Source organism: Cyphomyrmex costatus, unplaced genomic scaffold (assembly GCF_001594065.2).
Source record: "Cyphomyrmex costatus isolate MS0001 unplaced genomic scaffold, Ccosl1.0 scaffold193, whole genome shotgun sequence".
In the NCBI taxonomy this organism is placed as follows: domain Eukaryota; kingdom Metazoa; phylum Arthropoda; class Insecta; order Hymenoptera; family Formicidae; genus Cyphomyrmex; species Cyphomyrmex costatus.
The window spans coordinates 1,370,169-1,384,522 of NW_017275965.1; the positions used below are offsets into that span (position 1 = coordinate 1,370,169).

The 14,354-nt window shown below is 38.2% G+C and overlaps 2 protein-coding genes across 2 annotated transcripts in view; one reads left to right on the forward strand and one right to left on the reverse strand.

Moving 5' to 3' along the window:
* The window catches only part of LOC108772909 (uncharacterized), a 41,037-nt gene extending 26,683 nt beyond the window's left edge, over nucleotides 1-14,354 (reverse strand). Inside the window, exons 1-5 of the mRNA XM_018538560.1 lie at nucleotides 13,122-14,354; nucleotides 12,437-12,579; nucleotides 11,598-11,757; nucleotides 9,924-10,158; nucleotides 8,701-8,813 (exon numbers count right to left, since the gene is read on the reverse strand). Of these exons, the coding sequence (XP_018394062.1) occupies nucleotides 8,701-8,813; nucleotides 9,924-10,158; nucleotides 11,598-11,757; nucleotides 12,437-12,579; nucleotides 13,122-13,465 (995 nt within the window). The 5' untranslated portion in view covers nucleotides 13,466-14,354. The remainder of the gene's footprint in view (nucleotides 1-8,700; nucleotides 8,814-9,923; nucleotides 10,159-11,597; nucleotides 11,758-12,436; nucleotides 12,580-13,121) is intronic.
* Nucleotides 4,963-7,188, forward strand: sud1 (Prolyl 3-hydroxylase sud1). Its single transcript, XM_018538561.1, has 2 exons — nucleotides 4,963-5,045; nucleotides 5,153-7,188. Exon 2 carries the CDS (start codon nucleotides 5,500-5,502, stop codon nucleotides 7,186-7,188), a length of 1,689 nt encoding a protein of 562 aa, XP_018394063.1. The 5' UTR covers nucleotides 4,963-5,045; nucleotides 5,153-5,499.

The following is a 14,354-nucleotide window of genomic DNA, read 5'->3' on the forward strand; positions in this document are numbered from 1 at the left end:
TCTTATTTTGTAGTCACATAAATCGATACTAATAAAAATTATAATTCGTCGTGATATTGAGTGCACAACCTTTAAATTTTTATTAATCGATTTTTGTAAAATTCATCATTGAAATCCGTGATATTTAACGTGTTATGCAGTGAGCGACGTGTGCGAGCCCCGGGCTTGGACACTACCGTTATTGCTTTATTAAAGCTCGTACGTCATTGATCAAACTCTCTCACAGTCTCTGAGTGATCTCACGACCTCGCTGCCAGCAGGTGCGAGCGAAAAATATAGGGGAAGTACTTTACAAAAAGAATCGGGAATATATCGTTTCACGAATTCGAAGGCGATCATTTTTACGGAACAAAGTTTAATCTATTGTCACGCTTAAATAAACAAAAACGTTAATTGGCTCTTCCCTTTATCTCTTTACAAATTAAATGTATTTTTAAATTCTGAGAAAAAACTATAATTTTTTTTACATGTGTAATTCTAAAAAATCACATTTTGAAAAAACCGTGACTTTATTTCTCTTTACAAATCAGGGCGAAAGTGTGATATTTTTATTTTGCCGTAATTTTTTATTGAAAATCGAGTAATTTGATCTTCACAATGCGTAAAAATTAAATAAATAGGTTACTCGTCTCGGCGTGTCATCCGTTTTTTCAACCACAAGATGCGCGTAACGGTTCACGCGTACATGGACACATTAATCGACGTACGTCGAACCTCAACTACAACCTTAACGACGCGATTGACAGTTTAGCGACTGAAGTGGCGCAGTCGTTAAACCCGACACTCCGGAGGCATCCTATCAGCGAGCGATGCGATGCAGAGAAGAAAGGATAATGACCCATCTCATCGCGGGAGGTGTAACGATTAGTGCATGATCCCATCCTATCGAGAGCGCGTTCTTTTCCCATGCGATCCATCGATCGTTCTAAAGTGCTTAACTTATACGCTGCCGACTCTCGCGTGACTTTATCTCGCGCTTGAAGTAAAAGATCGTTGACGTTAAAATTTATACGAGGTACTCTAAAAGTAACTATTCTTTCGAAACTGGAATAACTAGGATATGTATGAGTATAGTTTCAGAAGTAAAACTAATCGACTCCACGAAACAACAAAGCAAGGAAGATTGATAACATTATGAGGTAATCTCTATATATACAGCAAAAAAATGTTATACTTATAATACATATATACAAAATACATATAACTATGTATTTTGATGGTTTAATGAAATTGAGGAAATGAACAGAATAAAGATCTGATTACAAAATCTTGATTTTGATAAAAATTAAAATAACTTGCTACCTTTTTATTATACAATAAATGGGAATAATATTAATTGTACATTTATGTAATGTTTTTGAGAAGTTACATGTATAATGTTTCTCTATTATGATCAATATTTAAAAAGTTATTTGCAATTTAAAAAATACATTTAGTCCCTTTTTCCGAATAATAATCATAGTATTGTAGGAATCGATATAAATAAAATAGTCTATGAACTACAAAAATGTTTTTTATCTTCACACTCTTGTAGAAGAAATAAATTTGAAATACACTTTACCTTTACACTTGTGTAAGTAAAGTCAATTTAGACGAAAATTGGACAAGACCTCGGAAAAAATACCGTCCGGATGAATTTTTACATAGACCTTTATTTTTGCATAAGATTAGAGGAGAGAAAAACTTTACTACTGTACAATGACCGCTAAGAAAAATGATTAAACAAATAGGGCTCAAATTTAGGTTTTTTTTGCCAATTCACTTTCAATATAACTAATTACCATCATATTGTCAAAATACTTCATTTTTGTTAATATATAATTACACTGATACCGTAGAAATATATGTGTACGACGTAGCATACCAAACGACCGAACGCAATCTTTAAATGTAAACGTGAAATATTAAATTCAACACAAATTTTCCAATAGTGTAGTACGAAAATAAAAAATTTACAGAAAGCAAGGTCGATCAGTTTGACTCGTGGGAGGTTCACACGTGAGTCACAGCTGAGCGTTATTGATAATCGAGATATCTCCGCCGGAAATAATCCGCACGGATCTTCGCCTCGAGCTACAATAAAGCGCAGGTATGAGCGCCAGCTTATACGACATTGAAGCGGACTATAAGAAAAACGGCGTCGGTCGGCACACGTGACTGCACTTGTTAATCAATAATAGTCGTACAATCTGCGACTCGAGTGATTCGATGTATAATAAACTTATAAACCCCACGGCTCGCCTCCGCGTACGAATACTGACGCAGTCGTTTCAAAATTCGAAGGCCCGTTCTCGTCGTAGGATGCGAGGAAAGTATCGACTCAAGGCCGGCTCGAGATAATCTCCGAGCCGAGATCCATGGAGTTGAATTAACATGAGATCTCCCGCCCCCTTTCTCCCTCGCTCTTAGAAACGAATGTTCAAATCTCTCGTCGAAGGAACGACGAGTCATCGATCGATGACTCGCACTCGACTGCGTGACATTAAATGTGTCATATTGTAATATGACGCGACAAATGTATATGATGTTCTGATGAAAACGTGGCACGAAGGCAACAGCGTTGCAACAAGCTATTGTTTATAAATCCAGCGATATTAATTCTAGCTATACAAACAACATTTTTTTGTACTCTTGATATATAAACTCGGATCCCTGGACTCCATCCATATTTGTTACCGTGACTTACATAAAAATATGAACATATTTCGATTAATTTTTTTTTTAATCGATAGAGAATTGATTAAGAAACAAGTTTATAATGTGTAAAAGTCGATAGAATCAAAGAACTTCGAGGTATATATGGTTCAAAGAAAAAGAAAAGTTCAGAAACGCGAAAAATCTTGATTCAACAAATTGCACTGGGATTTCTGAGACCTCAGTGTGTATAGCTAGAGTTAATTACAGTGTATTAGAAAATGTAACATCTTTTCATGCTATTGTTGCTTCACCAGTTGCATTAAGTGTCCAGATTAAAACCTGCATTGTGTTAGGTAAAAAAGAATAGCAAGCACCATGTAAACAGGGGGTTGATTGCTGTTTGTTCATGTTGTAACCAGATCTGAAACTTATAGGTCTGTGATCGAACTTGTGTACATTTTTGGGACATCTTATTAAAATAAGACAGGTACGTGTTTGATATTTGGCGAAAGCGAGAAAGAGTTCTACTGCGGGGTAAAAATAGACGTCAGGTGAAAATTACAAAAGTAAAAGTAAAATAAAAGAGCGAATTCATTAAATGCTGATCAAAGAAATTAGAAAATAACTAGAATATTTATAGCTTGCCTTCGAGAAGACGTATTAGTCCTATTTATATCATTCTATCTACATCATTTATTACACAGATTAAAATAAGAATAGAATAGACACAAATAGCGCTAATAGCGTCTCCCAGAACGCCTCCGCCTCTGTAATTTTATTGGTCGACTCCTAATGAATTTGCTTCACTCTTGTATTCTTCACCTGCTTTCAAAATACACAACTGTGTTTTTGTGACCTTCAGGGCACATATTAACTAAATTGGAGCAAGACGATTCCGAATCTTCGGATAGAAAAGATATTCCGATTTTTGTTCTTCGGATCTTTTACCCTTATCGTTCGAATACTTTGAGGCTACTTTCCTTTTAGGAGACACAAGTATATATCGTTCTGGCTTTATTGAATGAATGAATCATTATTCATTGAATGCTAAGAAGGATAGAACGTTCTCGTCGACTGTGTCTCCTAAAAGGAAAGCAGCCTGAATAGGCGCAGTTGTCCAACTCCGAAATCTATACACCGATAAGGATTTCGATACCTAGAAGGTTCTCCAAAATGTCGTCCGGGAAAATCGGCGAAGAACGTTAACCAACTGCGAACCTGTTCGCGGCACAAACGAGAGGACACTGACAGATTCTCGGCGAAGGTCTTGCGTGTCCTGGGACGCGTATTTACCCGCGACTTAGGAAGAACCCCACCCTCAGCTCTGGCGTTGGCGACGCAACACACACAGGCAACGTGCACGCACACCGCGACGACGACGACGACGACGGTGGAATCGCCGTCTCGAGGAGGAAGGACGTCGGCGAGGGAGTGGGACCGCGTAGGTTCGCGACCGGGACTTGTAATGTTGCGCGAAAAACGCATTATTTACTCACGGTATACGCGCGTCCCCCAGGTGTCGGGCTCCAGGATGGCCGGCCGGATGACCTCCTCGCGATGTCGGACGCCGCGCGTCCGTCGCGTCGCGACGCACTACACTCGGTCACTCGGAGCCGATTCACAGCGGTCCCAGAACCGTTCTCCGGCAGTTTCTTCTCACCACGCGACCACGCAACGGCATCCGTCAAATGTGACACGCGCCCGCCATGTTGCCACGGCGACGCCGGCGCCGCCTGGTAGCGCGGCACCGAAGCGCCGCCCGCGCCAACTTCGAATGTACCGACGTGTATACGCCGTATAGGCTTGTTCTTTGCAGCTGGGGATCGATTGAGTATTTTCAAACGGAATAATAATTACAAATTTTTTGAGCAAATTTATTAAGTGTTAACCAATACATTTATAAATATTCTAGTAAATTTGATCACGTTTGTAATTCTTTTCTCGTTTCCCGGTGAACGTGGGGCACCCATCGCGAATGCTACGTTATTTCTTTCCGCTTTCAAGCTCTAGACGAAATAAGGCTTGATTTAAGAAAATGAATTGTGAAATTGCGAGTCTAAGAAGTCAGCTAAGAAGAACAGACTCATAATCAATGTACGTCGATCTTACGCACATTCGTTAAATATTGTCCTAGACTTGTATACTTATTAGATAATTATGCATGGATATGTATTTATGTTAATATTTGTCAATGAGGAGTACATATATGCCATCTGGAGCAACCGGAGCAACCTTCGGTGGAACGGATGTTTTTCGAAAGGTTAGTATTTAGTACACGATTGTGCAAGACCGTTAGAGGCGCTGCTATGCTAGATTGATGTTGTTTTTATTATTACTGTCGCCGCACATGTTACATTACGGAGGCCCGAAGAAGTTTCTCTGACACGCTGATGTTCGCCGCAATTTTAGTAAGTAGATTCCAGTAGAATTGTCCAAATTGTTATTGCATGTCTAATCGTGATAATCGTCGCGAATGACAGTTGCGATTAATGACGTTTTGACTTGCTGTTCGCAGGACCACGTGGTAGGATACCAGGGATATGCGTTTCATATATCAGGATGATTGATTGACACTTCTGTTCAATAGGACAACTCATACGACCGGATGCTGTTCATCGTCCTGGAGACACGCCGACAAAACTTCGCCAACGACGAATTGAGATTCTCAAAGAGGTTAGGTGACCGGCCAAATGGTACTTCATGATTCCAAATATATCGTAAAGTATTAAGTGACAATTTTCATAGTGACATGTGTATAACATGAGTATTTTCTTTATCGAAAAGTTGTAGGAAGAAAGAAGATTTGTAGATTTAAGATTTTTATGTTAGATTTGACAAAAAGTAGTTTTTTCAAAAACTGAGATGGCGGATCAGAAGTTGTTTTCGGAGCACATATACAGCACCAAATTTCAAGAAGAATTCAAAAAGCACTGGCACTCCCATCGCGATTTTATGGACGCCAATCTGGAAATCATATCGAAACCTTTCAAAGTATGTAGGATATCAAATTTCTTAAGAGACAAGAAGATCCTAGAGAACTTAAAAAGCGAATTGAAGCGTCACGATCATACGCGCAAAGTCCTTGATCTCTATCAGTTTGAGAAGACCGAGGATCTGCTCTATTCCACTGATAAGTATATCCGAATGCTGAGCAGATCTTTTCAAAAAGATCTGAGGTCATGGATGAGTCGCAATACAAACATTGAGCTAAATGAAAAGATCTTGATGTCAAGCGCTTGTTACCGTAATACCGACCGTTTATTATGTCACGATGATAACATGATTGATAGAAGAATCGCTTACATATTATATCTGACCGATGATTGGTCAGAGGAAGATGGTGGTGCTTTAGATCTTTTCGATGTGGACGAAGAAGGCTTGCCTAGGAAGGTAGTAAAATCATTAATTCCAGAATATAACTCTCTCGTGTTCTTCGAAGTAGTGGAAAATTCCTATCATCAAGTAGCCGAGGTATTGGCGCACGACAAGTGTAGGTGGTCGATCAATGGGTGGTTTCACGGCCCGTTGAAAAAGGATTTCCATAAGCCGCCTAGACGCGAACCAGCCAAGACTTTTCTAGAACCGAGTCCTACCGAAGTGAATTTGCATTCCTCGATTTCCAGTGATTACCTGGAACCTAATATAATTGAACAAATTCAAGAGGATGTTGAGATGACATCTTACACGTTTCTTAAAAACTTCTTGAAGGAATCTGTGTACCAGCAAATTGCGAACGATTTAACATCGCAGGATATCAACTGGCGGATGATCGGCCCGGCGGATATACGTCATTACGAGATAGCTGATGAGCAAACCCTGCCGAAACCATTAAAAGATATCTGTGATCTATTTAAATCTATCTCCTTCTTTCAATTGTTGAAGAAGTATACAGGACTCGATTTAGTACCTGAGAAAACAAAAAAACCTAAGATGACGTTAGAATTACAGAGGTGGTCGTCGGGTTGCTATACCTTACTGTATGATAAATCGTTATTGAAAGATACTTCGGACGATTTAACGCAAGCATTGATCTCAGATTTCTCGACCAGTGAGGTCAACCCAGACACAAATAAAACGCGTCAAGAATTAAAAAGGGGACGAATCGACGATCTTCCTTCCCCAGGAAATTCATCCGATAAAAGAAAGATAGCCAGGTATCTTGATAGTCAATCAGATGTTGGTACGCATTCGAGTAAACACGAGCATAGCGTGGACGTAGATGAAACTTCCTCGTCTTCAGATGAGAAGTTGTCTCGTAGTGACACACTGGCCAATGACAGCGAGGATGATTGTGCCAGTGAGAACGGCGAGTTTTTGCTTGATGTGATAATACAGTTCCATACACAAGATGTCAAAGGCACGCTAAAGACAGAAGAAACGATGGATTTTGTGGATCCTGGTGCGGAGGAAGGTATTATGATTGAAATTCCAATGCAAGATAATCATCTTTGTCTAGTCTATAGATCAGCCATGGTATGTCGTCTTCAAAAATACTTGAATCATTTCTATGATGGCTATTCTTACACTTTCATATGTACATACCACGAGTAGCGTGATTCTTTGTATGATTTTTTTGTTCAATATTGTTCTGTTGACAGAGATAAAAATAGAAAGAAAGATTTGTGTTTTAAGTTCAGCTGTTGTTTCATGACAATCGATATTACATTTTCTCGAATTAAGACATTTTCTTTGCGAGTGAAATAGTTCTCCTTTAAATATAACATTCTAGTCTCGCAATTTTTTTTATTGAAGAATAACATAAATTTATTACGCACGCATAAATTTTTATGAAACCTGCTGATTTAAGCGAGTGATAATATTCTGAGTGAAAATATAAAAAGAGAATGATGTATATAAAAAGATATCAGTTGAGACGTACAAAAATTTTAATATGTAAATTGAGTATTTCTAACTATTAGAAATATTTCTTCCTATATTTAGAATCAAATGTATATCTGTATAGAATGTTACAGAAATTATCTATACAAAGGATATTTTCACAATTATATACAAATAGTTTCACTGATAAATATTAAAAAAGGAAAAAAACAGTTCTATAAAATTGTATAAGTCACATATAATTTATCCTTTTACGGATTAATATACAAAATGTTTGATTTGTTTTGCGAATTAATACAATATTCGTATTATTTTAACGTTATTATGTCAGGATCATTTTTTTTTTCGAAAAACATTTGTATATCACGAAGACTGTTTTTGTAATTATATGTATATTACTTCATTGACAAATATTAAAGAAGAAAACATTATGGATTACACGTGAATTGTTCTTTTAATGATTAACACATTAAATATTCTCTAATTGATTTGTTTTGCGAATTGAATATAAGTCCAATAACCACGCGTACGTAAAAAAGTTTTCGCGAAAATGGAAGATTTATATATCGAAATATAATCGAAATATTAGATGTCTCAGAAATAATACCTATTTACGATATTAAACGAAAAACCTTAATACATGAATATATTCCAATCATAATAAATGTTTCTAATTTTTTAGACAACGTTTTTCCAGTGGATGCATGTTATACGTTCAAGAAATCATCAGTACGTTAGTGGTTTATGTGCTTAAGTTATAAAAGTCTTGCAACGATTTTGTTATAAAGGTGCAGATTAATATTACAATGCAGGAGACATACAATCGTTTATTGGATATGGTATATACATGGCATAAAAGAAAATCCTTTTATTTGCGAGAATCACAGCAAACGCAAGGTTCACATGCAATCGTGAAGTTGAATGAATATGAGTGCAGCGAGGGAATTGCGTTAGCGGGATGAATATCGAAAGAAAAGTCTCTCTCGCATTTCACACGTGCTGTTCGCAGCATCCGGGAACTTTTCTTTCGCTCATCCTTGAAACTTATAAAACGCACGTAGAAGTTGGACATCGCGCTTCATGTTTGCGATGGGAAATCGACGTGCACTTTTCTCTTTTTCGAGCATCGACACAATTCTTGGGATAAAGTCTCTCAAGCTGAATCAGTTGCAGGGAAGCGGAAAAGAAAAAGGAAAAAAGATCGAGAGAAGAGTGAAAGCTTACGCTGTGTGGACGTTCCGGTGGTTACATTCGGTTTCGGGTTCCTGCACTTGAATCCTGGGTCGCGGCAGATTCTGTTGTCCCGTGCCATCCTTAATAGTGACCTTCATCGTGATCTGACAGATAATAAAACCTGTTTTAGGGCGAAAATCGCGACGAGATTGTAACTTGGTGCGAATCGGGGTGAATGGCTTAAGGACGCGCTAAGTGAGTTTAATCATCTGACGAAATAAATGGAGAGTTTATCCGCCGCGTTTTTCTTCTCATCGTATTCTATTTCGAGCAATCGTGCCGGAAGCTATTAATGGGCGCACCTACGATACAGCTTCGTTCCGGATGACGCCATCGGGCAGTCTTTAAGCGATCGTAAATTCGTTTGTCTGATTGATCGTTACTTAACTACGAGTACTACAATAGGAAGATCGGACAATCGGTCGAGCTTCAAAATTGTCCTATTTTTTAAATCTGATCATAGGATCTTCTATTTAATCTCAATTATGATATTTGCGGGTTCAATTGACATTTAAAAAATTATTTTATGAAAAGTTGCTTATAACAAATGTTTTCCATCTTACGTAATTTTAAATTACATAATCACGATTTCTGACATTCAAAATAAAAAAAAATCAAATACTTTCTGTCATTTAATTACGTTAATTTTAAGTAAAAAGATATACATTAATTTAAAGAGTACACTGAACTCGCAAAAGAAAATTTCGGAGCAAACATCTGGATCTTAAGATTATTAAAGTGATTGTTATTATTATGAATATTATTAAAAGATAATTACGAATCTAATACTTGGAAAAAAAGTTAACGATAAATCATAATTTTATTAAAATTATTATACACTTTCACACATCGATTGTGAGAGAAAAAGTGTTTTGTATTTATGACTATATAATTATATGATAAAATAATTATGATTAAATAATTATGATTAAGATAAGAGCTCCATTTATATACTTATTATACTTTAATGTCACAGTAATAGTAAATTATATTTATAATATTATAGGCATACTAAAAGAAATATATGTATAGTATAGGCATGAAAAATGTGCTACAATTATAGTCATTTTTGCTGTCAATTCCATATTCCTTTTGCTGACTCTCCTTATACGAGTCGACGGATCTATTATCAGACGACGGATTGGTAATTAGACAACTATCGATTATTGCGCGTGACAAGACGGAACGGGACATTTACGCAGATTACCAATCACCTGGGACGTGGAGGCAATCCCGGCCATCCGTTTCCGCAGTTCGTTCAACTGCAATTCCTGCTGGAAGCTGGCATCGTTCTCTTGTGACTCCTCTCGTTTGCTTCCTTCGATCGATTCCGTCGAGTATTCGACTTGGACCCAGGGGCAAATTGTCGGCGACGACTGCAGTGAACCCTTGCTTCCGGGTCGGGACAGGCGCGGGGATAGTCGTCTCAATAGCGACACAAGTTTCGATCTAAAGCGATATTTTTATCACTCACCCTCCGCCAATATAAAAAGAGTCGCGAGTGAAATATAATCAAAGTGATTTGTAGTTGATAAACTTATCGAGCGTCCTTTCCTTTCTCTTTGAGATGTTTATACTATATCACTCTTTCACTTTAAAAGTGTCACAATTCAGAAACGTTTTGAATTATTATTATGGGTAATACAAGTAAATGATATTATCTTATTAATTATTAGAAGTAAATTAACTTCAGGCTTCTGTGATCATTCATTACGAATATTTTGGTTGCTGATAAACATTTTGTCAAGATAATAAAAATTCTTGTAAAGTACACTTTTCAATAAAACAATATTTGCATTTGATGGAGTACACTTGTAAAATGTGAAAATTTCTTTTATTTCAAATTAATACAAAATTTATTTTATTTCAACAGCTATCGTATACCTCGTTTCGTTTTTTGGTCAAGTACATTGTAATTCAGTTTAAAATGTTTTATTTGAATATATTTATTGACTACTCGAATATAGAGAGACTTGTCGGTATATTTTACAAATACAAATCTATTCTATCAATGGCAAATGTTGTTTCGTTAAAAAAATGTTTACTTTTTAATGTCAATTTTTGCAAGAATTTTCTTCATGTATTTTTCTCGCTTTTGATGCTTCTAACTTTATATAAAATAGTCACGGCTCAAAAAGGGTGATTGAAAAAATGTCAAAATTCAATAAGAATGGTTTATTTAAGCAGTTGTGAAGTGAAAATGATAAATATGACATTTAATTATGTTGAGTACATATGTATATTATTTTTATCGATGTTATTCGATTAGTCAATAATTTTCTGTCGAAAGTTGATAGACAGTGTTTCTTCTTCTATGAGAAATTTAATTTTCTGAGTTGCGTCACTTTTTTTTTGAAATATAAGTGAGATACGTGGAATTTTGAATGTTCTTTTTTTTTTACGTCAATGTTTTATTTATACGTAATTTGAATCCTAGAATAAACGGAACCTACGCAGTTTTCACTTCGCTAATTATTTCATAAAAGTGTAATCAATTTATCTTCTTTTTCCGCGGCGAACTGCATTTCCGTGGAGTTTTACATTCCCATTGCATGTCTTCCGAGCGAACGTTACCCGCTTTGTTTTTTAGCAAATTAATTGCTGCTTTCAATGTAACCCGAATATGTACTGCGTTTTCCTAGTAGCCACCTCGTTGCGTGTACATACATTGTGTGTACACGACGTTATCGCGGTTTGCTTCTCGCTAAACCTCCACCGCCCTCCGAGTTATTACTGCCCGCTGATTTCTTCACGACTCGCAAAAGTCTACCGTTATACTTTTCTGCTTGGCGGCCGCGCTCTCAGACGAGCCTGTCATAAATTATTTGCTTTCGTTGCGTGCATGAAACGGATTTGCACGCGAGGTGCAACGACGTGGATTAGCATACCTCGTGCTCGGTGTCTGAAGATGATCGGAAGTGAGAGGCGTACTTCTGGAAAGCTGTTCGGCGCTTCGCGTCGCATTTCCCCAGTGGAGCTGGTTGGAGCTGAAAGTGACGGATCTTCCTACTCTCCAGTCCAGGCTGCTGCTTTGTCTGGCTTGTAGATCTGGAAAGGAGCAGAACGAAAAATGACCGCGACCGAAGCTTTCAAATCACAAGTTCAAATCGCATCCGCATTATTTTCGAAAATTACGAAAGTATTTTATATTCTCTTTTAACTAGTTTAATTTAATTTAATCTATCTGATTAAACTTAATTTCAGAAATATTTTTTCTTTTGTATGGAGGACGAGAATGAAAATGCGAATATGAAAATACTAATTCAATTTTTTGAATTAAAATAACAGTTTTTTAGATGCTTATAAACACGAAATATATGTATATGTATAAGATGAAATAAAGAAGAAAAAAGAGCGGCAAAACACTAAAAAAAATATTTTTAAAAATATACCCACTTTTATTTTTTTATAATCAATTATTATATGAACATTGCATTTTAAAATATTTTACAAATTTTTATATTTCAAAATATTCAAACTTATTTTTTGGAAACTTTGTTTTTTCTCAGTTATATTGTTTTAGTAGAGCAACATGCCTTTTTAAATAAAAAAAAGTTTTTAAATGGGCTTACATGTATATAAGTTATGTAAAGAGAAAAATTTATGTAGATGCAATTACCAGGAAGAAGAAAAAGATTTTAAAGAAGTGAAAAAGTCGTAATTGAATGACCGACTCCCAAGTTCTCCAGTTCGTTAACGATGTTATGAGTCACAGTTAATGAATTACCTTGTTCGTTGGCGTTCTGGTTGACTCTCCAGTCCAGAGAATTACTATTCCTATTCACGCTATAAATGTTATCACAGGATTTGGTGGCAAGGCATGTCGCGTTATGACGACGTCTCAGCAGTCTTGATACTGGTCCCAAATTTCTGCAAAGAGACAGTATTTCTCAAATCGTTCTATCTCGTGCATCGCCGAAAACGAATAAAAAAAATTGTTTTTTTTACAATTTATTGGATATCTTGTATGAGATAATATACAAGACACAAGATAACAAAAAAATGGCATTATCGATCGGCTAGTCAGCTGTTATCTTCGCGAAGCTGATTATCGCGATAACGAAATATTGCGTTTTTTTGTAAATGAAAGTAAGGGCAAGAGCATAGAGTCTTGGACAATTGATCAATCACAGTCGAATATCAGAAGAATAATCGACTATAATTGGTCAATTCCTTAAGACTAAAAGCTTACAGTAACACTATCTATGTGTATTGTGATAACTGCGGGTTAACGTATAACATACGTAATAATGCATAAGAAAATAAACCAAAGTACTTCATTTCCTTTCTTTCCGTGAAATAAAAAAAACTCCTTGGGGGGGGGGGGGAGGTTTGATTTTTTCATGCTTATGTATTATGCATCATGCAAAGAGATCTCTGGTCTTGATATCGATCGAGGAGGAGCGACTCACTTCTTGAAGCGTCGCGTCTGTTCGATCGGCGCGGGGGGCTTGTTCTCCGTTGGTCCGCCGGCGGCCGCTTCCGGTTCCGGGCAGTAAGTGCCCATTCGCACGTGGCTGTAGGTCGCGCGTAGCTGCACCCCGTCCAGCGGTCGGAAGTGGCTGCGTTCGATGGACGAGACCCGTACGATCTCGATCTTCGGCCGCGCCTCTCCTCCACTCTTCTTCTCCATGGCCGACGGAAGGCGACGTCGTCCGCTCTTCTGGATCAACGACGAAATCCACCGACGCCGCGCCAAGAGTTCAATTGCTCTCGACCTTATTACCCGTCCGATAACGATCCTCCCACGTCGCATCTATCCGCATCGCGGGGGGGAGAGACCGCTGGCGTGTGTCACGCTGAGCAGATGCCCTCGGCTCATCTCTCTCTTCTATCACGACTGTGACGATTTTACTGTCTCACTCGTGTGAACTCGCGAGACGCTTCCGCGCGGGAAATCAGGGACCGATACGCGCCGATACGCTCAATCCTCGCGCGTAAATAAAACCGCGAGTGAGTCCGGAAGTCTAACGTATCGTAATACCACACTCTTATATCTTTTTTATATGTATTATATGGTAGAAAAGACGCTGGAGGATTTTATCACTTGAAGATGCGCTGCGATCTTCGCGGAGGATCAGTGCGCAATACGTCGTTGTTTTCTTTGTTCTTCATTACCTTGATGAATGACACATCGTTCGCGTGCGCAACACACGCGATTACGAAGTGGATGTCGCCTGGCAGTCACAGATTCGATTTTCGCCGCGAAGGTAAAGCGAGATGCGAATTTTTGGGATCCCTCTTCGGCGCTCGATATCACGACAGATCGGCCTTATCGGTCGCTTTAAAACGCACAATTCATACACATACACACAGCCTCATTTGTCTCCTTAGTCCTTCGCTCGTCCCCTCTTTCTCTGCCGCTCTTCTTCCTTCCTCTTCTCTCTGCGTCGTGACCCGAGCGGGAGGAAAAAATGCGTGGGTCACGTTCATTCATCCCATGGGGAGGAGTACGGCGTAAATTATCTCGGGCTCGGGCGCACGCGAGCGAACGGGCACGCACGTCCGCGCTTCCTTAATTGAATTGCTCACGCGTGTGTGCGTGCGCGACGTACGCGTGCGGCGAGAGATCGAGCGCGCGAGGCTCGCATCGCGACGTCTCCGGCGCTGGATTTCTGAAATTTAACGTTTCTGGACCACGTCAT